This window comes from Siniperca chuatsi, linkage group LG19 (genome assembly GCF_020085105.1).
Source record: "Siniperca chuatsi isolate FFG_IHB_CAS linkage group LG19, ASM2008510v1, whole genome shotgun sequence".
NCBI lineage: Eukaryota > Metazoa > Chordata > Actinopteri > Centrarchiformes > Sinipercidae > Siniperca > Siniperca chuatsi.
Genome location: NC_058060.1, coordinates 18,262,683 through 18,286,841, shown reverse-complemented (window position 1 = coordinate 18,286,841; position 24,159 = coordinate 18,262,683). Strand labels below are relative to the sequence as shown.

General features: G+C 38.2%; 1 protein-coding gene across 4 annotated transcripts; it reads right to left on the bottom strand.

The window, feature by feature from the left end:
- Positions 1 to 43: 43 nt before the first annotated feature.
- Positions 44 to 24,053, bottom strand: smchd1 (structural maintenance of chromosomes flexible hinge domain containing 1). Of its 4 annotated transcripts, none has more exons than XM_044177161.1 (49): positions 23,694 to 24,053; positions 21,264 to 21,339; positions 20,850 to 21,008; positions 20,667 to 20,749; positions 20,350 to 20,483; positions 20,088 to 20,202; positions 19,552 to 19,671; positions 19,233 to 19,399; positions 19,034 to 19,127; positions 18,703 to 18,919; positions 18,482 to 18,608; positions 17,046 to 17,235; positions 16,821 to 16,866; positions 16,632 to 16,705; positions 15,787 to 15,984; positions 15,578 to 15,691; positions 14,119 to 14,225; positions 13,779 to 13,861; positions 13,518 to 13,631; positions 12,710 to 12,787; positions 12,473 to 12,592; positions 12,244 to 12,388; positions 11,858 to 11,960; positions 11,427 to 11,499; positions 10,501 to 10,640; positions 9,648 to 9,776; positions 9,321 to 9,539; positions 8,919 to 9,067; positions 8,393 to 8,478; positions 8,189 to 8,307; positions 6,876 to 7,037; positions 6,455 to 6,583; positions 6,242 to 6,321; positions 5,901 to 6,058; positions 5,667 to 5,782; positions 5,497 to 5,558; positions 5,137 to 5,221; positions 4,800 to 4,931; positions 4,511 to 4,666; positions 4,281 to 4,407; positions 4,076 to 4,195; positions 3,467 to 3,552; positions 3,240 to 3,362; positions 2,822 to 3,003; positions 1,600 to 1,709; positions 957 to 1,027; positions 705 to 873; positions 456 to 614; positions 44 to 371 (listed from the first exon to the last, which is right to left on the bottom strand). In XM_044177161.1, exons 1-49 carry the CDS (start codon positions 23,751 to 23,753, stop codon positions 286 to 288), a joined length of 5,952 nt encoding a protein of 1,983 aa, XP_044033096.1. In that variant the 5' UTR covers positions 23,754 to 24,053; the 3' UTR covers positions 44 to 285. The 4 variants fall into 4 exon arrangements, with proteins under 4 accessions (XP_044033096.1, XP_044033094.1, XP_044033095.1 ...); XM_044177159.1 differs by having other exon boundaries at positions 23,699 to 24,053; XM_044177160.1 differs by having other exon boundaries at positions 16,821 to 16,857; positions 23,699 to 24,053.
- Between the last annotated feature and the right edge of the window lie 106 nt (positions 24,054 to 24,159).

The window sequence follows — 24,159 nt, the reverse complement described above, 5'->3', positions numbered from 1 at the left end:
TAAGTTAGTATTGAGCAGAAATAAGGACACAGACAAAGACAGATCTTAGTAAATATGTATTTTCTTATTGTATCGAAAGAATCCAGACATTCTTTCAGATATGCCATGCACATAACTTTGTCATAAGCGGTTTTGATTATTACAAAAGTGTTAAAACATAAGAAAACAAAACTCTAGTACAAATAAAAATGAATTACAACAACTTAGTAAACTCAATAATAAAAGAAAATTGCCAAAGAGGCTTGTGTTCAAACAAGCCTGGACTTCTTCCACCTCATATGAGGATCACTGCTTTGCTCTCTTTGGAATGAAGCCAGATGGCTCACCAGCATCTCCAGGACCCCGTTTCACTGGCCTTACTGGGGTTGACACTAGAAGTAAAACACAGACCAATTACAAAAAGCAAAAAGCTTGAAATGTATTCCCTGCTCTTACTCCCAGGTCATCAAACATACCAAGTTGTCTCTCAATCTCCTCCAGCTGTTTCATTTTCTCCTCCATTTCTTGTTGCTTTTTCAACATGTCAGGAGACTTCATGTTTTTTAAGTGATCTTCACGGTTCTTTGCTGCCTTGTCCCTCTTCTCCAGAACTGACCGGTACTGATTTAGCAGGTCTGTTGAACAAAATAAGAGAAATTAAATCACAATCTGACTGAACAGTACCACAAAAATTAACTTTAAAATATAACTATGAGAGATGTCACCTATTTGGTCCTTGAGAGTGTAGTAAGGCTGTGGGAGGGGGGCTCCAAACACTTGTAATGTGTTCATCGGTGGGGCTTTGTTCTGTGCGCCTCCGAACTTCCCCTTGGCACTGATCCTGTCACCCTGCCTGGTCAGGATGGTGGGACACTGTGACTTATTCTGCACCACCTGTAAGCAACAGCACATTTAGAGGAAAAAGAACCACTGGCCTGTTCATTTATGGTACGGCTCCAGCAGCAAGAATCACTCACCGCCCTTCTGTAGTTGTTTGCAGAGTCCAGGTCATCAATCAGAATAGTATCTCCGAGGATGTTTTTAAATGCTGCAAAGGAAGCACAAGCAGGAAACGTTCATTCATAACTTCAACTTTTTTACTGGTTATACTACTGAAAAACTTCCACAATCAAAGAGAAGAGATTAAAGGAGAATCAAGAGTTTATTTGAGATGGTTATTGAAATATTTATGTCTCAATGTATACAAGCTTGACAAAGGCAAAAAATTACAATATGTTAGATTAAACCATAAATACCCTATATCTGAATAAAAGAAGGAACCAACTTTTACCCATAAAAGGTTAAAACTCCACAAAACCACAGAAAATCCCTAAATTAAAAGTCATTTTAATGTGGTGAAAGAGGCCCAATTTCTGCTCCAGTGACGGGGCCCCTGGAAAGGACCTCTGTGAGGTTGGATCCCAGGTGGAACCATTTACCCAAGACCCAACAGGAGTAGCGGGGGCATTAAGGAAATACCTCAATAGCAAACACCAAGAGACCTGGGACGCCTCTAGAAAAAACACTGAAACCCTGGATTCGTACTATAAATCTACAATGAAGAAACAACAACTAGGCAATGTTATACTGAACAGGGGAAATCCATTCAAGGCAGCTCACCAATGTCACAGCTCTCCTGGTCTTGGGGGTAAATCAGGAGCTCTCTGGCGTAGACTGGGTTCCCAGGGGGGTCAAAGAGCATGAGGCCATTTCTTATGTGTGGCAGCGGTCTGTAAGCAATTAAAATCTTAGAGAAACTTCAGAGATGATCTGAAACTTTGCTCCAAAAGTAGCAAAATTGTTTTAGAGGACCATACTAGCGTTATTGGAAAGATTTAGCTCCTGAGAAAAAAAATCATTTACAGTATACATTTTTGCTGAACGATTTCAAATTCATGCCATAAAGCTGTTTGTGTTTTTCCTACCATTCCAGGCAATCACTGACAACCATTCATTTATGCGTGTTTTGAAAATGAATCGATTAATTGACAAAATGTCAGAAAATGACAAAAAAACCAAAACATTTTCAGTTTATTATAATATAAAACAGAGAAAACCAGAAAATAATCACACTGGAGGAGCGGGAACAAGCACATTTTTGGAATTTTGCTGTAAAAATTACTCGATTAATCCATAATTAGAATAGTTGCAGATAAATCTTCTATTAATCAAGTAATCAGGCAACTGATTAATCATTTGAGCTCCAAGTTACATTATTGTAGCATGGGTTAATTAGAGCTGAAACGATTAGTCGAGCAACTGAAATAATTTGCAACTATTTTGATAATCGATTGTTTAAATCATTTTTCAAGAACAAATGCCAAAACATTATCTAGTTCCAGCTTCTCATTTGTACAGCATGGATTGCAAAATAGTTAGCTGTTATATAAAACATAATAATTCTAGTCTTACATCTTAAAATCAGAACTTGCATTTACATTTAATGAGTTGTGGCCCTCATGGAGGAAGATGTACTTTCAGATTTTTCCACTTTTTATTGCCCAAGTTTCAAAGCATAGATTAATTTGCATGATGAATTCCTCTGAACTGAAATGTGTCTAGTTTGATGAATGAAAGCAGGACTTGCTTAGTTCCTTCCTTGTTGCTTAGTTTTGTAACCGCCTGTGCAAGGAGTTGCCACAAGATCTTTAAATTATTGTTGTTGGAAGGCTTGGGGTAGGAAAAGGCTTAAAAATTAAAGACTATAATCAAGAACACATAGGAATCTCAGCAGGAAAGCTACTCTGACGCCAACAGTAAAACTGTCAAACTGAACTTTTTAGTGTCACAAAAGACCTTGAACTTTATTTAAAAAAAGTCATCATTGACACAGAAGGTTTACCTGTTGCCTAGTGGCACATACACACTGTCAAGGGCCATGACCTGCTGCCTGCCTTGGGTGTCGTCATAGATCCTCCGTGCTGCTGCTGTCGTTTTAGTGATGACACAATCCATGTCACCCCTGATATGCCAGGAGATAACCCTCGCAGCAGCATCATCCTGCACAAAGGCCAGGTGGCCAACCTGCATTCAGAAGGTAAAGGGTAAAACACAGCTCTGGAAAGTAAACAGTGTGACAAGTGCAACCTGTGAGAATACTTTCTTCACTCTGGTAAAGCTACTCTCAAACCCCTTGTTTTTCCCCACTCAACTCAAACTCACACATTAGACCAAACATTGATTGGAGTGTTTACTGAAATTTTCACTGGGTTTTTCAGGCGCTAAGCCAACAGAAAAAACCTTCTTTCCTATGACATTACCATTCCCAAAACATCCTGCTGCCCACTAAAGTGATCACGGATGGAGCAGACTCTTCTGGGCATGGTCCGGAACGTGTCGGCTTCAGCAGTCTTCTCTGTTAAAAGTCTGTCAATATCTGGGATCTACAAGGAACACAAAATATGCAAATGTCATCTACTGATAAATATATATAGATGAGATCATAATTTCTACATATACAGAAGTGTAGATAGAATTAACATCTTACAGATGCAGTTGGTGCTATTTTCACGTTCCTCTTGTTCAGCTCATTTCTATGGATAACCTCTTTTCTACTTGCATCCATGTGTTGAGCTAATATGGAAGAAATATTTGCAATTAGAGAGCATTTCAAACGCATATAGGCAGACACAAAAATAAAGCACAGACATGAGTAGGGCTGAGTTTTGTACCAAATGAAATTCATCTGTAATACCAAGCATCGAGAGCTGGTTACAAATGTCTGGTCTGATTCATAGTCTTGTTTACTCATCCTTCGATCAGATAGTTCCTCATTTAAATCAAACATCAATTTTAGTTACACAAACATATTGTATGGTTGCTTGTGTTTAAACATACATTTAAAAATTCAAAAACTCTGGCTTCTTTGTAACGAGAAAAAAGTTGATTATATTCTTCAATGTAAAATATATTGTTTTGATATCTGTATTGAAACTCACTAACTAACTGATTGGCACGAATATGAAAAAAATTCAATCAATACCCTGCTCTACACACATTTGTCTGGTAGCGCACTGCACAGTCAAATGACATGCATAAACGCAATATTAGCTTATTTGAAAAGAAAATAAATAAAAATGGGAGAAAAAAATCTTACAGGTCATCAACTGAAGGAGAGTGCCATATGTAGTAAAGATTTCTTTATATGCAGCAACAGCAGCAGTCAGCTCATCTTTCTTCTTGGACCGCTCAAACATTGTCCGTTGGTTTTCCGCATCTAAAACGCAAAAAGATACAATAGACAAACTTTAAAAGGTCAGTTCAAGCAAATGAGTTCAAGCGAATAGTTTTTTATATCATACCATTGTAAAAATGGAAGGGGAGCTCAAAAGGAGCAAGGGGCGTGGCAACCATCGACACTTCAGGTTTGAAGAGGAGGATGTATGAACTGCCATTCTCACCAGGGCTGTTCTCCATGATCGCCAGCCTCTGTGCAGAATAAATATATACAATTATCATATGTGTAATGTGCATCACAGCGCCCTTGCATGCCAAAATATAAAAATTTGTCTTATGACAATTGGTCACTCACAGTGATGTGGGCCTTTCCTTCTACCAAACTAAACTGAAAGCCTTTGACTTTGCCTTCAAACAGAGGGAGGTTTTTGTTGCTGTTTCCACTAGAGTTCATTATAGAAACGACCAACTTCCCATCCAGGTCCTGCCCCGCTGGGTTTCCATATGAATCCTGGAATCAGTTAAAGCAACTCAGTCAGATAAACACCTAAACTACACCTTTAAAATCCGAACTGGAAAGCATAGCCTGTTTCTGCTCTTTTACAATAAGTAAATATCAATGCCTTCTAAGGATATAAGCTCACCATTATCCTCAGAGTCATATTCTCCACCAAGGTTCGGTTGGCAATGGCCTTACTGTAGGAAACAACTGGGGTTGGTGGCTGAGAGTCGGGTCCCAGTTTGACAGGTTGATTGGCCACCACATTTACAGTAATCTAGGAGACAGGAAACAGTGCTGAGGTTAGTCATTTCTCTCAGTGAGTCAGGATTATGACCCTTGCAACAACTCAAAGAACAACCACTTTCCTTTTAAACAGATATGAAAGACAACAATATGGAGACCATCTCCATATGCTTTGCATTTTTTTAAGCCAACTCATTAAGACACTGTGATGTTTCCAGATTTTAGGTTCAACCAACCTGATTACTGAATAGGAATTTTTTGGCTGTACATAGAGAAAACTGGATGGTGTGCTTTCCAACATGTTCTGGGATCTCTTTATCTCTGCAGTGAAAGAAAACAAAAACAATATTTATATTTCTTGAAGGAAGGACATTTTGTCAATTACACTAATTTGTTTTTTTTTTTAGAACAGAGGATTAATAGCTAACCGGCTGCTTGCAGGAACTTCATAATTACCATACATGCAAGAGAGTGGTATCAATCTTCTCATCTCTCAGTAAGAAAGCGAATAAGCATATTTTCCAAAATGTCAACCTATTCCTTTAAACATCCTACAACAACTCAGACAGAACAGAAACAGACAGGATATATTTTACCTGAAGTGAAAACAGTGTTTCTTTTCATTCTCCATGGGTTTACTACACTTCAGCTCAATGGCCTAGACAAGAAAAGTAGAAGAATATAACTTAACAAATAAAATATTAGTTTAAAAGAAAAGCAAATAAAAATCACTGACAGTCCCTCGGTCTGATAGTCAGTCACTCACCGTTTGTGGAGGCGTTTTTCCTGATGGCACTCCTTTCCACAGCAACATGGACACAGCAGCGGGGTTAAAATTTTTTATCGGGCTTCCTACATCAGACACCACGGTCACCGAGAACACTGAACAAACACACACAGCTGACCTTAGTTTGCTGAAACAGACACTAAACTGGTTGCATACAGTGAAACAAGAGCTCTACAAACAGAGAGAAAATAGAAATACAATATAAATGCAAACCTGGGAATTTGCCTCCGGCAGGAAACTTGGCATTGGTGTCATATTCCACTGACAGGCTGACAGGTTTGTTGGGATCAGGGATGACGGTGAGATTCACTGATGGACCAGGGATGGGTTTCTTGTTGAAGGAACCTTTAAACTCCAGCTGATAGTACCCCCTAGTGGAACAATAGTGCAACAACACTCCCACTGGTGACTGAAGGGACATACGCTGTGTGCTAATTCAGGATATTGGAAATGTGGACGTCTGATGATACACTCCCCGATTTGTGACTATTATTGCATTGTGGTGATTAAAAAAAAGCTCCCTTTTTTATACTGTATTATAAAGTGACACTCACTTTGGTCCGCTTACACTATTAACAGTGAAAGAGGCTTTCCCTTCTGCGTTCACAGGTTGTGAAATAACAGCTGTAGTCACCTAAAACAACATAAAGATTTCATTACATTTGTCCAGTTAGATTATTCTGTACATCTCATAAGTTACTGACTTTTTGAAAAGTATAAATGGAACTGGGTAAACGGTACATGTTTGTATTCCTTGTCAAGCTAACCTTCAGTGTTGGGGGTGAAGACGTCAATTCTACCACAACCCTCTGATCTGGAGACGGGTTTCCCCACTTGTCACACAGTTGGATGATGAACGGTGTGGTGATGCCGCGGTCATTCAACACCTGCAAAGGCTTATACATAAAAAAAAAATTAAAAAAACACATGCTTTCATTGTTAGTTTGGCCTGCTGAATACTAAAAATATAACACAACTGTGAACTAAGAGCATCAAAAGCCTTTATTTTTTTAAGTATTACTTAGGGCACTTGTGCATTTATTTTGACAATGTATAGTAGAGAGAAGACAGGAAATGAGGGGACAACAAAGGTCCCCAGCCGGACTCAAACCAGGGAGGTTTTGATTACATGGTCAGCATCTTAACTCCCTAGGCTTCCAGGACGCCACATTAAAAATCCTTTCTTACCTTCTCTGGCTCACTGACTAGTTTAAGCTGTGCAGGGACTCCAGCAGTCACTTTAATGATGACGCGCTCCACATAGCTCGTGTAGGTGAAGCACATCTCTCTGGAGCCAGGAGTCCCAGACTGGAACCGAATCCCCGTTACCAGAACAGAACTGCTGCTCTCCTAATGTCAACACACATTCACATGTCAACACACATGAATGTAATTCATGTCATCAGTAATTATCAGTAAATCTACACAGTTATGGGAGACATATGCAGATCGTTTACTTAAGTATTGGAAACACAATACTTTGTTACAAGTAAAAGTCTTGCATTCAAAATGTCACTTAAGTCAAAGTACAGAAGTATGAGCAGCAAGATGTACTTAAAGCATCAAAAGTAAAAGTACTCATTATGCAGAATGGCCCTTGTCACTATTATATTATTATACAGTATTTATTTATTGAATCCTTTATTTAAATGGTAGGCTCATTTAGGTCAAAGTTTATTTTTCAAGAAAGACCTGTGCACAAGAATAAACATATACAGTACAAGCATGACAAACAGTTTACTTTCACAATATACATTGCCTCCACATTAAAGAAAAGAATTACAAGTGGTATTCAAAAGGCTTGAATATAATGTTTTAAAGATTTATAAGGAATTTATTTTTTTGAATTATTATTACTGATACATTAACAAGTAAGTAGCATTTTAATGTTGTAACTGGTTGTGGTGGAGCTAATTTTATCTTTTGGGAATGCCGTTGGGTAGTTTCATTACTGTATAACAATAGATTTTATTTTATTGAGCTGCAACGACTAGCCGATTAAGTCATTATAAAAATGTAATGTTTTCATGTTTTCAAATGTGAGAATTTTCTGCTTTTATTGGTCTTACATTATAGTAAATTGAATATTTTGGGGTTTTGGACTGTTGGTCAGACAAAACAAGACATTTACTGATGTCACTCTGTTCTCTAGAAAACTGTAAAAAGTAACTAGTAACTAACTATAGATGTAAAATAAATGTAGTGGAGTTAAACAAAAAAACATTACTCTTCTACTCATTCCCATTTTAGTGAAAAATCTATTTAAGTTCACCACAAAACAAAACATTTGGAATACTCTTCATGAGCCATTTAGTAGACATTTGGACATAGTATTTTCTTAAAACTATATAAAGACAATCTCATAAAGTTTGGAGAAAGCTGAGATAGGATGAAGATAGCACAAGTGAACGGCTACATTTTAATTCTGGGTTGAACAATTCCTTTAATTTCTGAATTTTTAAGTAACATTTTTATTTAAGTTTGTGTGTCTCTTTTCCCACCTGCCACAAAAAGGCGATGGTCGATTTGTCCAGACCTTCGGCTTCCACAGTCATGTGGTTCACACAGGCAGAGGTAAGTGTCTTGGTTACATTGTCATACTGGTCCACAAGCTCCAAGTCTGTATAAGGAAAAAGAGGTGTGTCATCTAGTGTGTAACCATATCCTCAAAAATAAGTTTTTTGGGTGATAAGGGTCATACTCACTGATGTTTCCAGGTAGGGTTTCACCCAGCTTCACTGTGTTTTGGGGCAGAGTTGCTTTCAGACGTGTTGGTTCATCCGGACGAGGCCTACAAACAAAACAAGCAAGGATGCAGACTTCGAAAGATACGAATCTGGATATACACTTATTCACTTTCAGAGAGTTAGATGAGAAAATCAATACCACTCTCATATCTGTCTGTTAAATATAAAGCTAAAGCCAGGAGACAGTTAGCTTATCTTAGCATAAAGACTGGAAACAGGGAAACTGCTAGTCTGGCTCTGTCTGAACCTCAACGTGTAATTTTTATACTTCACCTCTTGAACATATTAAACAAAGGCAACGTGTTAATTAGTGAGCTTTAGAGATGCCAGGCTAGCTGTTTCCCTCCCCTTTATGCAAAGCTAAGCTAGCAGGCTGCTTGCTGTATCTTCACTTCTAACTCTTGGTAGTATATTTCCCAAAATGAACTATTTCTTTAAGCTTGCAAACACTGAATCACAGCTTTGGGTCGGGTATGTAGCTTACACTATGTTAAAGGAGACAGACACACTCTGGTCTTGGTAGGAAACCTGGTAGAAGCGCTCTTCATGCACCTGCGTGGGCACCTGTACATCAGGCAGCTTCCCCTGGACCAAATCTTCCAGATTTACATCTTCTGTTGTCCTCCAGTTAACCTTAAACACAGTCAGAGTAAACAAAGAAAAGTCAGCAATAAGCTGGAAAGAGATCAAATACAATGACTCCTAAATATCTGATTAATTGCAGCAAAGTGGTTTGTTTTATTTATCAGCACACACCCAAACCACTGGAATCTCTACAGATGAAAAAAAATTATTTTTAAATTATTTATAAAACCAACATCTGCATAACAGGATAGGATACAGTAAACACAACAGCAAGACAATGCATTACATATGCCAGACACACCTTGATACTGGAGGCTATTTCAGCAGTGAGAGGTACCGCTCTATCGGCCTCATCATACAGCTTATAGAACAAGTTCTCCAGCAAGCCTCCAGCCAGCCATTCTATCTTTTCATTGTTTCTCAGCACCAGCTTCCCGTCACTGCAGAGCTGCATCCAGGAGACCCTTCTGCTTGGCAACACCTTCAGCTCCCTCGTGACCAATGCAATGTTCTTCTGACTCTTGTGGGAAAATAAAGAAGGGATGGAGACATCATGATCTAAGTTTTAATCAGAGAATGTTCTACTAAGCAGAAAGCTTTGTTTTTGTTGTTTTTTTCCCCCACTTACAGGCATCTCAAATTGAACATTGAGCATTTGTGGCTCTCCCTTGATTATTTTCAGGTTTATAGGCTTTGTCACAAGCTGTACAGCTCCTGTGCTGCTGCAGTCAGTTGACACCGGTGCAAGCCCCTGAACCTGAAATTCACAAATAAATAGACATTTATTCATGATCATTCAGATTATATTATTAAATTAAAATAAAAAGGGAGAGTTACAAGAGTAGGCCCAGAAAGATGACTATTACCTTAAAACATATTTTATTACATAAATTGCGACTTATCAATCAAAAGCAGTCTTGAGGCGTCTTCAAAAAACAAAACAAAAAAACAATTAAACCTAAATGTATGTTACAAAAACAAGACAGAACAAAGTGTCTTCAATTATGGATTATTTCTTTTAAATTGTGAGATTTAAACCCCAATAACAATTCTGACCACATGTGTGTTTTGTCTTTGTGAGTGAAAGGCCCTCGTGTTTTCCCTTTCTTCTAATAAGATGACTAAGAATAAGATGCCTTACATTGTGAATTTTAATGGTTCCTGGGGGGGGGGTAAACAGGATGAACTGTTACACAAGAGCACTAAAATTCTCATGAGACAGACATCCCCTTGCTGAACTAGATGAATTGAAAAACTACTGTCAGACACCACATTTTCAGCATGTCTGCTCAGTCAGAAGTCAGTTTTCTCATGAGGTATGTCTGAGAAGTGGACAGATGCCACAGATATCCCTGCGCTAGTAAGTCCAACATAAGTAGTGGGGTGCTAAATGATGATCTGATTAATCAAAATGCTCCTTTTATAGTTAGAAGGTCTTCACACAGACACCTGATGATTTCCCAGCAACTGCACACACATACCTGGCAGCGAATGGTCTGTTTGGGGTGAGCGGTGATGTTTCCAGCCTCATCGTGAATTTCGACATTAAACTTGGCAGGGTTTCCATTCACTAATGTGAGTGGGTTGTCTTCTGGAGTCACATGGATGGAATGTGGATGACCTGAAAAACATTATCATGCAGCTGAGAAACTATTGAGCTTTTTTAGGATGATTATTTACACATAGAAAGAGAAGATGCTAAATAAGCCCTGCTGACAAGATGGTGGTATGACCCTTATCTTACTTAATGTTAGTAGCCAAGAGAACACGCCAACCACAGCTGGTCTGCCATCTGCTACCTTCACGCTATGGCTGAAATGTCTCTTGAGGTATATCCTCACAAAAGGCTGTTTGTTTTCATTACCAACCCCCCACGTCAGTGGGGAATAAGCTGTGTTTGTTTTAACTCAAATGGCACCAACAAAATTCAATGACCTGTGTGCTGTAAAACAATTATAACTGTTGCCTTTTCTTTTTTATTAATTGATTAATCTTTTCTACTAAAAGATGGTGGAAAAAAGAGAAAAATGTCCATCACAATTTTCCAGAGCCAAAAGTGGCAATTCAAATTGCTGGTTTTGTCCAACTTTCAGTCCAAAACTCATAGATATATTTAATTTTCAATGATATAAAACAGGGAAAGACAGTAAATTTTTACATTTGAGAAGCTGAACTGAACTGTCAAACATCTGGCATTTAGCTTAAAAAGTTACTTTAAGCATTGGTCGACTGATTTTCTGTTGATACATTTGAGTAAAGGTTTCAGCACTAAAAAAACACCCTGCTTGTTGTCTATGAATTATCATTATTTAAAGCATTTAACCAATCAAGGTTACTGAAAGGACATTATATACTTCTGATACAAGCTCGCTAATTGTTCTAAATGAATAAATAAGTGCAGTCTTACCAGGAAGAAGACTGATCTTGAGAGTCTGTGTGTCTGTTTTCAGGCCAGGTAGGGTCACTTTCAGGTCATATGTCTGCAAAATAAAATATAGGATGGATATAAATAACACAGGATAACCAATTGTTGTTCTTTGTGTCAAATACTGTACTCTTTTACTCTACTGGTCTAGAAGCAGAAAATGGGCCATGACATATTATATCAGGGCTGATAAGTGATATTTCTTTTTTGCAAATTTGTATCTAACTAACCTATACTGTGCTGTGATTTTACTGCATTAGTGAAATGTAGGTCCTTGTGCAAAACCGGCTAAGAAATCCTTCTTGTATACACTCTATAATCACTATTATTACATAATTATACGTTTTCCATCAACCTTTCAAGTAAATAGGCAAACTAATGTCTTCTAAGAGGAGAGCATATTTTTTTCTAACCTTAGATTGTTGGTAATTCAGGACTTTCCCTCTTGCTTTGACACTTCTGATGGTGAACATGGTCCCACTGATTTCCACTTTCTCGTAACTCAGATCCAGGCCACTAAATAATAATAATGATAATGTTAATGGGGCCAGAGTTAACCCCCAAATCTGGCAAATTAAAGACATGATGAGATTATGGTAGCTTGCCAAAATATATATGCACACTTAAGCTTACAAATCAGTTACATAAACTTGTTATAAAAAACACTTGTCAAAATAGCATTTCAAGCCATAAGAAAAGAAGGGTCATCTTCCTAATAAGCTGTCCACTGCAAACAAAGGAAACACAATAAAATTGGGGTAAACAGTAGATAATTTACAAATAAAGTGGAGTGACCCACCTGCATTTGAGTACAGGTGTGAGATTGGGAGGAGGCATCGCTGAGTGGTCATAACCATCTTTTATCAGCAGAGGAATGTCAAATGGCACTCCTACACGAAGAGTGGAGCTCACTGCACTGATAACGAAACTCTCAGCACTACCCTCTGAGAAGGATAAAAACAAGTATGTGATTAAGGCATTCAGAAAGGATAATAAATATGACTTTAAATAAATATGATTTTCTTTACCTTTGATGGTGAACTTGAGTTCGTAGCTTGGAAGCTTTCTGCCTCCAAAGACGGTGGCATTGCTTTCATTTATCACAGTGTTCAGAGACAGTGTATACTTCCCCAGGTTGGTCAGAGTCTCTGCAAAGATGAGTGAGATGTTTGCAAAACTGATACATAATCTTTCAGCAGACAAAAATCAGGACACCAAAAAAGTAACCAATAATGAGAAAGTTGACAAATAAGAAAGAAACCTACCAATTTTTTTGAACCAGAAACCCCACTTTGCAGAATGTTGGGCAACGCAAGTGATAAGCTGTTGATCTTCTTTAGGACCTACGTATGAAAGGCAAATAGAGTTTACTACAACATTCAGAGTGGCAACAACTTTTTTGTGGGCCACCTGCTGTCCCCGTGTTCCTGCTCGACAACTGCTACAGTTGTTGTTATTGGCTCTGTTACTAATACTGACATTATTTTTCCTATAGCTGTCGTACCTATTATTATTAATTTATTAACATTAACACTACAATTACATTTCTACTATTTAAAAAAAATTCTAGGTGGTATTTGCATTGAGAATATAAATCGACAGATTAATCAATAAGCATTATTAATATATTGATATACTTTCGTTGCAGCTCTGGAACAAAGCAAGTCTGTAAAAGCAACATGTAAGAGAACAGGAAAATATGTTACAAATTTAATATAAAAACTCCTAAAGCTAAAGGGTGATCCTATATCATGGATTTTCATGCACCATTTTCATGATAATGTTCTCTAAAATTAATGTTTTTAACATTGAATTTGGAATTACATAATAATTTGAGCAGTTTTTGTATCTTTTCTGCTTCACCATTCTTATAGCCCCTTTGATAGTACTGCCAGAAAGAAATACTTTTTGAATTTTCCTGTTGGTAAAGGTCAATCTTTTTCTCTGCTAATTAGTTTGCTTATTACTGCTTGTAACTTTTATCTTAAAAATAACACAGTGTTGCACTTTTACAAATCAAACCATCTGATTTAACTTTTCAGAGGTTTAGAGGAGTGTGTTTTTTTTTCTTACCGTGCTGGACAACTGTGAGCTCTATATTCAGTTTTATCACTGTTCCCTTTTCCCCTGCTGGCATCCTGGATAACGACTCTCCTTTCTTGTTTACAATTTCAATTTTGAGTGACCCTGAAATGATGTGAAAGTGAAAAAACAAAACATACAGTGTGACATTTGGGCTCCATGAAAAAGGACATTTTTAACATTATCATGTTTGATGCACACTGATGACTGGTATGTGAACCGGTGTGGTGTGCAAACGATGCAACTTTTTACCTAACGGAGTCCCAGCTGGACGAACAGCATTCTGTGGCCAGGGGTTACCATCTGGCCAGTCCACTTTCAGTTTCTCTGGAAGCCTGGAACAACCAAATACAATTTACTTGAGCTGATAGTCATCATCAATCAGGCTTAAACTACAACCTCTAGTCAAGACAAGGAGATAAGGTGGAGGGAAATAAAACTTCCAATTGATAACACATTCATTACCACTGAATCACATCTAACAATCTGGAATATTGGGAGATGATTGTGAAAGGTCTTGCTTTGTGTTATAAATGCAAGTCCAGATTAGATGCTAACAGCGTTATAGCATTTCCCCTAACTGCTTACTCACTTCTCTGAGTCATTGTCGATGTTTTTCTTGATGGCTTCATCAGTGGCGGTCTTGTCAATCTTGGAAATGGCTATGGTCTTGGTCTTATTGTAAAGTGCTTTTGGTTCCTAGGAAACAGATTTGTTTATCAATTCATGCTAAATACAAGTAAACTAAAAAAAAACAAAGTTCATATATAAATATAAAAACACAGATAAAGCTGCAACAGACAAGGTTTGTATTCAAATATGTGAATGTGTCATTTTTATCAAAAGACCCATTAACTCTTCCATATTTTGTTGTATTAGACTTCATTTTAAAAAACTTAACAGTCAAGTTTGTGAATGTGTTAATAAAATCTGTAAAATCTCATTTACAGAGTACTTACAGTATATACATAGTACATATACCAGTAATATGGAGACACATTATTTGAAGTGACTACATCTTCCAGTCTTCATGAATATGCCTCTACCAGCTTTGTACATCTAGACCTGAGCCTTTTCTTCTTCCAGTTCTTCCCTACAGATGTCTCACAAGTCTAGACTTTGGCTTGGCCACCTAAAGACAGACTTGTTGTCCCAAAGTCACTCCAGTGTTGTCTTGGTTAGGTTATTCTCATGCTAAAGGAGGAAGTTCCCCACACCCAAGCATTACCAAAATAGGACACTGCCACCACCATGCTTTATAGATAATTAGTAGACAGTGCAAGACTATTACAGGTGAAACATGTATATCTGGAGGAGTATTCACCATAACACTTATTTACTAATGGCAAAAAAATCAAAATCATATCTGTGTGGAGTGCGGATTTCAAGCAGTACTGGATACCGAACAAAGTGAGCTGTCAATTGTTTAGTTCAGGAGGCGGTAACATGGCTCTTGGAGTTTTGTAGAGCTCATCAATGGGTGAGGGTTGTTTTTGTAATTAATGGTGAAATGGCAGCGATACATATTTTACATACACATTTTACTTTTACAGTATACGTCACATTTAACAGTTTGTTGCATCAGTAACTCATCCCTCTTTGTCTATCTGATGCAATGTGGTGCTTGTTTCGTCATTTTGAGGGTTGTTGAGTGGATCTGTGTATTGATATCCAGGTTACTGATACTCCGTCAGTGTTCAGCACAAACAAACTTTTCCCTTTTCAGGTTGAACTTGTATTCATGTATCACATGTATCCCTACCTTATTTCGGTCTGCAGAGTGAGCAATTTTCTGATGCCATGCTTAATTACAAGATTTCTGGGTAATAAGCCCTTTAAACTTTCAAAAACTCAAACATTTACTTTCAGTTTTAATTTTTCCCCCCGCCAAAGATGATTATTTGGCAGTTTTGTCTTTATTGAACAAAAAAATAGCTTTAAACTACAAAGACAGCAAGATAAAGAGACAGAAAGGATTGACAAGAAAAACTCCGAAGTCCGAAATATTTTTATCACTTTTTCAAATACAAACTTCATAATTTCTTCCTTACCAGAGCCACTTCAACCTGTCCTCCTGAGGCAAAGACATCTCCTTTATAGTCCCCATACAGCAAAAACCGAACCACGGTACCATACAGAATGGGCACCGTTTTCTGAGACTTCACCTGTATGAAGAAGCGTGTAGGCATCAATATAGAATACAGAATAAAAATAATAACTCTTATGCACTCAGAAAATAACAAAACAAACAGATGCTCACAAGTTGGCCTTTTCTGTATATTTTCCCATCCCATTCAATAGAGGAGAACGTCGCCCAGGGTTGCTGCATTTTCTTAGTAGGCACATCTGTTCGTGTTATGGTCTCCTTGTAGCCCAGGAACTTTACTTTCTTGTCCCACTTCTCGTGACAGTTTTTTAGCCACTGCGTAAATTCCTTCTGAATGTTACTTCTTTGTTTCTGTAGACATGGAAATAAAAAAGTTCAGCAACACTTAGTGGTTCCTCTACTTCTTAAATTAAAACAAATGGACTAAAGCTGCATTAAGATTGAGATTACTGACCACTACGAAACCAAAAGACTTCAAAACCAGGTGTTTTTGCAGGCGTATCAAATTTCAATGGGTAACTTGTCAGTAAATGATTGCCTACATACATACTGTATGTATCAGACAGGAAAACATGAGCACGTACTGAGTCCTGTTCAAAGCCTCAGGGCCTGAGTAAGTCCAATATTCACTGGTGTTTTACCTCTGTTTTGGCCTTAATCAGCTTGCTAGGTGCAGGACTTGCTTCAACATTAAGTGGTTTACTTCAACTCATTGTTTATTTGTGCTGGGCAGGTAGGGTAGCCTCGGCCGTCAGCAGCTGTGTATGGGGAGGCTGCTGAGAGCTGTGAGACTCAACCATGAGGACTGAAGAACCAAAATAAAGAGCTAAAAGCTGTATGTAGCTGCGGAGGTGTGTGTTAATTTTCTCTCTGCACTACAAGTGACCCCTTTTCCCATTATGCCGAGTATTTTGATTCAATATTAATACGTAAACTATTGCTTAATGCAGCTTTAATTAATCCATAGCTGAACTTTTTCTCTCAACCTGTTTAAGCACCTTGATTGGGGAAGGATGTAGCTGCAGACCTGTTGTCTTTGACTGATCTTTTCTCCCTGTTACACTCTTGCTTACTAGGGAAATTCGACATACAAAGAGCATCACTGATAGGCTTACTTATGGACTCTTTGTGTACCACAAACAGTTATGAACATTTCCTCTCTTCTGGTTTTTGCTATAGGTAGGCACCTTGATCAGGGAGGGAGGTAACTTCAGAACTCTTTTCCTGTGGACACTTCCAAAAATAAATATCAACAACATCAACAGCAATAAAAGAATCAGCATGTAACTTTTAATGTACTATCCATCTTAAAAATATATATCCACATCTAACATGGGTGCTACAAAGGAAAACTCTTGAATGTGGGGCAATTTGTTCTAATCATCAAAAAAAGTGCATTTGTATATGACCACCTGTCCATTAACAACGCATGTGAAGATGGTGTTCTTGTTCTTCAGTTTCAGCTCCAGGTCCATGAAGGTGAGCTTGTTCGTGCTGACCTGAAATCTGTCGTCAGTGAAAAGCACCCCTGAAAACCGACTGTAACACTCTTCGGGCACCTCTGCTACTTTAATCCTGGTCTTCCAGCTACACCACTCAAACCTGTAACAAATGGACAGCAAAAATGTAAGAAGACTAAAAAACTGTGCTAATTCTTTAATAAATTAAGTTAAAGGAATTGTTCAACATTCTGAGAAATACATTTATTTGCTATCTTGCCGAGAGTTAGATGGGAAGATTGGTGCTACTAGCCTATATGTATGCTAAATATGGAGCTGGAGCCAGAAGGTGATTAGCCTATCTTAGCATAAAGACTGAAAGCAGGGAGAAACTTTTACCAGGCTCTGTCCAAAGTTTTAACAAAACTAGAGCGAGACTAGAGACTACAGCCATGCTAACAGCTCTGTGAGGCTGTACTTCGACACACAAGGGCTTTGTGAACATGTCAAAGGTAACATGCTGATGTTTAGCAGCTGTAGTTTAGCGGGTCGGCATGTTAGCTAGTTTTCTAATTAGCATTAAACACAAAGTACAGCTTATGGGATGATAGGAATGTCAAGAGTTAAGTAATGGAAAAATTAAGTTTGGTCTTGATGATGGCCTTAGATGAAAAGTTAAGAGATTACCAAAGTTATTACAATTCATCCTCTGGGAAACATGGCTGTCTGTACTAAATGTTATAGTAAACCATCCAAGATTTGTCAGGATCACTCAAATACACAAATGTCAACCTCATGGTCATGCTAAAGTTAGCTAAAAGCTAAAAGTTGGGGATCACCAAAGTCGTTAGGATAAATTGTCTGGGAGCTATGAAAATCTGTGCAAAATTTCCCAGAAATCTATCTAAAGGTTGTTGAGATATTTCAGTCTTGACCAAAGTGGTGGACCAACCGATTGCTATCCGTAGAGCCATGCCGCTAGCATGCCTAAAAATCTGTCTACCAGCAACTCACTAATTAACCCATTATATCTTGTTTGTTTAATTTGTACAAAAACGTAAATGTAAAAACAACAATTTGCTGTACCTATACCTTGGCCCAGCCAGTGACTTCCCGGAGTCTCCCCTGCTTGTCCAATGTGACGATTAGTCTTTGTGCTAAGCTAACCGCGTTCTGGCTCTAGCGTCATATTTAGCGCACAGACATGAGTGGTATCAGTTTTCTCATCTAACTCTCTGCAAACAGCAAATAAGTGTATTTCCTAAAATGTCAAGCTGTTCCTTTAAATCTTCTAACTCTTACATAAAGAGTGGCTAAAACATATTAAACTTTTACAAACAAGGAATGCCTCCTATTCTTTTAAAGTTAAAGTGTAAAAAATTATGTAGCAAAATAGTTAAAGTACTTACTCAGACACTGTGGTGTAAGGTATGAGCCGTCCATTCCAGAAACAGTCAAATATCGACCTTTTCCCTCTTGCCTCATGCAGGACTCCAGGCTCATTATCGTTATCATCATCACCATTATCAGAAGAAGCTGGTAAACAGAGGACCAAAATAAAATCCACAATTTTAATCCAAAGCTGTCATGTCATAAAGTATATTCAGAGTATAATTAAGAGTTTGAATACCTTGCACAGCATAGGGGTCTTTAGGGTAAGTCTCCTTGTCATAGAGGAAGGGATGATACCGAATGACTCCCTCCACTGTGCCACCGTCTTGTTCAATGGAGGCGTTAAACTCAAACGTCTCTGCAGCATTACTTATGTACAGAGTCTGCATGTCGTCGTCAACTTCCTTAAGATTCATCGCACGTGGACATCTGGGAGGCTTCTCCCGCAACGTGATCTGATTAAAAAAGGCATATTGGCTGAGATAGAATCCATTAAACCATAAGCAGGACATGGAGAAGTAGATGTCCCTTTCATCAACAATTAAACCTTTTAAGACCAGCAGGCTCACCTGAATGTCAATTTTAGGGAGATAATCCGATTTCATAGAGCTGCTTCTCAAATCATTTCCACTGACTCCATGAATGTAATAGTGATATATGTGACTGAAATATGGACAAAACAAATCTTTTTTACATGAAAATCAATCAAAGCAGACAACTTAGGAGCTGACTGAGTACATATCGGATGGTGTGAGTGAATTAACTCACGCTAGCTGTCTGGTCCACACTTCGAAATCCTGTTTCAGAAAGGTGATATGTTCAGGCAGGACTCCCGTGATGACCACGGCTGTGAAGCTTTCCTTCCCAAATTCCTCAGCAATGAGGGCATGGAGGAAGTGCTCATCATCTTTATTCACATGTGAAGAGTCACCGGGCTGCAGGAGGAGGATAAAACATCACACAGAGGATAAACAGCATAGATGTTGACACGGAGAGCTCCAAATTGCCCGTTACAAATCATGATCAACTTGTTTTTATGTTACAAGTGTGCATTTACTTACAGAGGCTTTTAAAACAGAGCACTTACCTTCCTGTTTGTGATGATCTCGCTGTAAACATCCTCTTGGTTCCTCTCTCTTCGCTCAAAGCCCTCTTGTGACAGAACCAGCTCATGAACATCTGGGGATCCAACTGATTTACTGATCATCTAAAAAACAAAGGAAATCAATCTACGGTTATTTTGTGCTTATTCATTTTAATGAGGCCAGTCAGGGAACGCAGCAGAGCTGCCAACGCAAAAGGTGCAAAGGGCTCCGGCAAAAAACTTGAACGCAATATGACATCAACCGGAAAGGTGTCACATTGGCCTATCAAATACATGCCTGCAGACATTCCTGGTAGATTACTTTGTAACCTGAACGCTGTATTTCTACTGTTTACCCCGCGATTGTCACAACTACAGATAAAAATGAATCTCACTGTAATAACTTTCCAGAGTTGTAAAGTCTCATACTTTCATAAACCAAGATTTCATGGGCTACATTACTATTCCTATTTACGGTAGTTACTTTTTCTGGCAATGCAGCAATACTGCATTCTTAACTTTTTTCAATGAAGACTTACCCTGGTTGAGTCTCCGATGTAGAAAACAGCCTGTTTTCCACCAACTCCAAAGTAGGATATATCACTGTTGAGACTTCGACGGACAGGTTTAGGCCGAACATATCCGTCTTGCTTACTGCAGTGAAGAAAACCCAAACAAACAAAACAGACATATAATCAAATTTTGAGCATTTCTAAAACATACAATATTGGAAGCATACCTTGGACAATCGTGGTTAATCTGAAGCTAGAAAGTAAAGAAAGTAGGCTAAAGCACACCAACCTTGCAAATGTGCTGTCTTCCCTGTTAAATTTAGAGAGCCTGTACACTGCCCAGTTCTTGAGCTGCTTAGAGGTCATCCCACACCCGTTATCTAAAACAATCACTGCAGGTTTTCCAAGAGTTTCATCAAACAGCTGGAAAACAGAGAGAGAAGGTAAGTCACAATTACAGATTTAGACAAACAAAGAGCGTTTGAATTCTCACTGTGGACATAACATTCATGTTAAACGTATAATGCAAGTGGTAAAAGGTGAAAAAATGGGTTATTTATAACCAAACATATTTAGTTATAAACAATATGCAACTGCAGAACCAACCATCCGAATCTCTATTGTCCTCATTCCTGTGTTTTTAGCTGTGGCCGAAAGAGCGTTGTCAATCAGCTCAGCAAGTGCGTATGCTGGAAAAAAATAAAACGAAGCAAGTTATGAGTGATGATATGCAGCTTAATGCAGCTCTGTCTATTTCAAGTATACTACTTTGATCATGTAAGCACTCACGCAATGGATTCTGGCCCTCACTAGCGTAGTACTCATAAATACCACTCTGGATCAACGTATCGTAATGAGGCGTAAACTTGATGTGCTCCTGTGTTGACACTGACAGGGCTTGGTTCTCGTGTTGCAACAGGTAGATGGTGCTGCTATTCGGAAGCTCCTCTACAATGAAAAAAAACAGAACAACCATTTGAGCTATCTGTCTTGTACACTGATGTAAATACCAATTTATAGGAGTTTTAAACAACATTTAAAACAGACATAATCACAGCAAATTCAGAACAAAGTCAGCAAAACGTGAGTTACAGATGATGACATTTACAAATCAACCAGTTTAAAAATGTATTTGTTTAATTTTTTCATCTTTTCTGGCAGCATATTGTTTCCTATTGCACCAACAAGGACATATTTACTCACCAAATCTGTCAAAATCAAGGACTGTTCTGTCCGTCGTGGCCAACACATATGTTTCATGTGGATGTATTTTAAATTCCTGTAAAAAAAAAAAAAAAAAAGAAAAGTCTAAAGTAAGTGTCAATTGTTACTTTTTGTGTCAGTTCTTTATTCGAGATTAAACAATCAGTCAATTAATTGATTAGTCGATCAACAGAAAAGTAATTGTCAATTATTTTGATTATCGATTCATTGTTTCATTTTCATTCATTTGTCAAGAAAAAAAGCCAACCATTCTCAGCTTCTCCAAAGTGGGGGTTTGCTGTTTTATATCATTGTAAATTGAATTTCTTTGTGCCTTGATATGTGCGGTCTGCTATCACCCTCACCTTTATCATGAAAAGGTGTCATGAAAGGCCACATATCACCATACAATCTCTATACAACAAGACAGAAAATCAAATTGCCTCTCAACAACAAGAGTTTCCTGTTACTAAAATGGTTGTCATGATGTTGTATTTAGACATGCCATCTCTGCAGAGTAGGGAGTGGCATGCAAATGTACTCTCTGAATAATTACAGACTTACTCAAGGGACGATCGCACCAGTGTATCAGGCACAGGATGAGTACTGCCGGAAATCAGCCTTTAAAAATCTGTATTAGTATTGCTCTGACTGTAACAAAATAATTTATGTGATCTGTTGTTCTATGGAAATGTCAAATTAGCATCAGAATGACGCATAATAAGGTTTTTACTAATCACTTAATCACCTCCACATAAGTGTATCTAAAACAATTTTCACAGTTGCTTTTGTGCTAATGTTCTGAGAAACTGCATATCAGTATCAGCTTATATGGCTAGAGGAATACAGGGAGCAGTATATTCATGACGTTCACAATAATTGAATGCACATCGGCACAACCAGAACTGCTCCCTTCATCTTTCCAGTTTTGTTTCCGTGAGGCAAATAAAAGAAGAAAAAACATACTGTATATACACTCAGTAGCCAGTTTATTAGGTACACCTAGATGAAACTAATGCAGTTGAATAGAACAGTCCTGCAATAAATCCTCTCTTCATGAAGGTTGTAATGTTTATGTTATCAATGTTTCAGTTCATTCTGGTTAGTTTTATTTAGTATATCAATAGACATATCAGGATAAACAAAATATTACAAACACACCAGTTTCAATAAAAACTGAACATTATAACTTTTGTCAGAGAAAAAATGACTGCATTAGATTGCATTAGTTTTAGTTAGGTGTACCTAATAAACTGGCACCTGAGTTTATGTCTTAATGTAGCTACGGTATAAGTTGCTGGGAGTACGAGAACAAATATGTATGGGTAGAATATGTCAGACCATAGGTTGGTACCTCTCAACAAATAAAGCCTCTGTGGCCACCAAATAAAAATCTCACCCCTGTATTAATAATTACACCTGTCAGCAAAACATTTGCATTATTTCTACAAAAATCTGTCTTTAATTTCTTTATATTTGATTTTAAAAGTTTACAGTCTAAGTGTGGATTTCTGAAGACACTTTGTACATTTGGATGACAAGTTATGATGCAACAGGTCAGAAATAAATTTTTAACTATAAGTGAGGGGTGTTTCTAATATTTTGTCCACCCCATTTATATGAATTCAATATTTACTCCACAAAGTTGAATCAACACCTTTCTACAACTGATCAAACAAAAATATAATTATAACGGTCATGGAGACAGGATTTATTGCAGGACTGCTGTATTAGACTTCTGTAAGACGGTGTAGTCCCTCATTCGTCCAGGAGTGTTCTGTCGTAGAAAAGGTTTCAGTCGTAGTCATCTGGACACTGTTTTCAGAATCAAGACGTTTCGGCTCCCATCCGGAAGTCATTCTCAATTGTGAAAATGGTTTGAGAACTCAGAAATTTAAGCTACTCTGTGTTACAATAAGCCCTGCCCTCAGGGAGGAGTCTTCCTGAGTATCTGTTGATTACTCTGCCTAGTTTCACCTGAAACTGATCTAATTGTTTCCATGATGGCCCAGTAATCAGTAATAAGGCCTATAAGTTTAACACAATGTATTAGCACCATGGTCATGCCAATCATATGCTAATCAGGTACTTAACAGTGATGAGGGAGGTGCAGCCAAAAAACAGTAGGCCTGATTACTGAGAGCAGAAACGTCTTGATTCTGAAAACAGTGTCCAGATGACTACGATTGAAACCTTTTCTACGATAGACTGCTGTAGTTTTAGTTTTAGTTAGTCTTCAGAGAGCACAAAGGGCTAGCTATATTAATTTCTTGTGCCTTAAGAAGTGTCCTTTTGTTTGTCTCCTCTGGCGTGGTAGCCAGTGCTAGACTTTTGCACTGAGGAAAGTCCTACTGATAAAGATATGCTGAAACTTTTTTTACCACCCTCGTAGACGACCTGCCAACTCAAACCGAAGTAAATTAAGCTAACATTGCCTGTTGCAGAATATGAAGAAAGCCGTTGAAGTCCAAACGACTTGTTTCCAGCCATTTCCCCGTAATCTCCTTATTTGCGAAGCGGCAGTCGTAAACACAGATCCTTTTGCAGACTCTTCGCTCCTGCAGGGAGGACGCGGAGGGACGCTGAACGCCCGAATTAAACATCTTCTCAACTTCCAAAGTACAACTTAGCTAGCTAGCTAAGCTACATGAAGGCTACATTAAAGTTGCCAGTCGCCTTCGTCCGTGTGTAACGTTAACACGACTGTATTGCATGTATAGTCTCCGTCGCAGCCTGTAAATTTAAAACACAGTCCTCGTCGGGTCTGGTTGTTTTCTGCAGTTTCACAGCCCTCTTCCTACTCCTATTTAGTCAACGCGGTTTCGTTTCTACGGAAGTTCGTTGTAGTGATGTTTCGGTCGCGAACGAATCGCCTCTTTGAACCGGTTCCTTTAAG

Coding starts and splice junctions, on each gene's coding strand:
- smchd1 (XM_044177159.1), bottom strand. CDS start 23,866: ATGTTTAATTCGGGCGTTCAGCGTCCCTCCGCGTCCTCCCTGCAGGAG. Junction 11,500..11,857: donor TGAATTACCAACAATCTAAG/GTTAGAAAAAAA, acceptor TTTATTTTGCAG/ACATATGACCTGAAAGTGAC. Junction 6,059..6,241: donor AATAGTGTAAGCGGACCAAA/GTGAGTGTCACT, acceptor TTGTTCCACTAG/GGGGTACTATCAGCTGGAGT.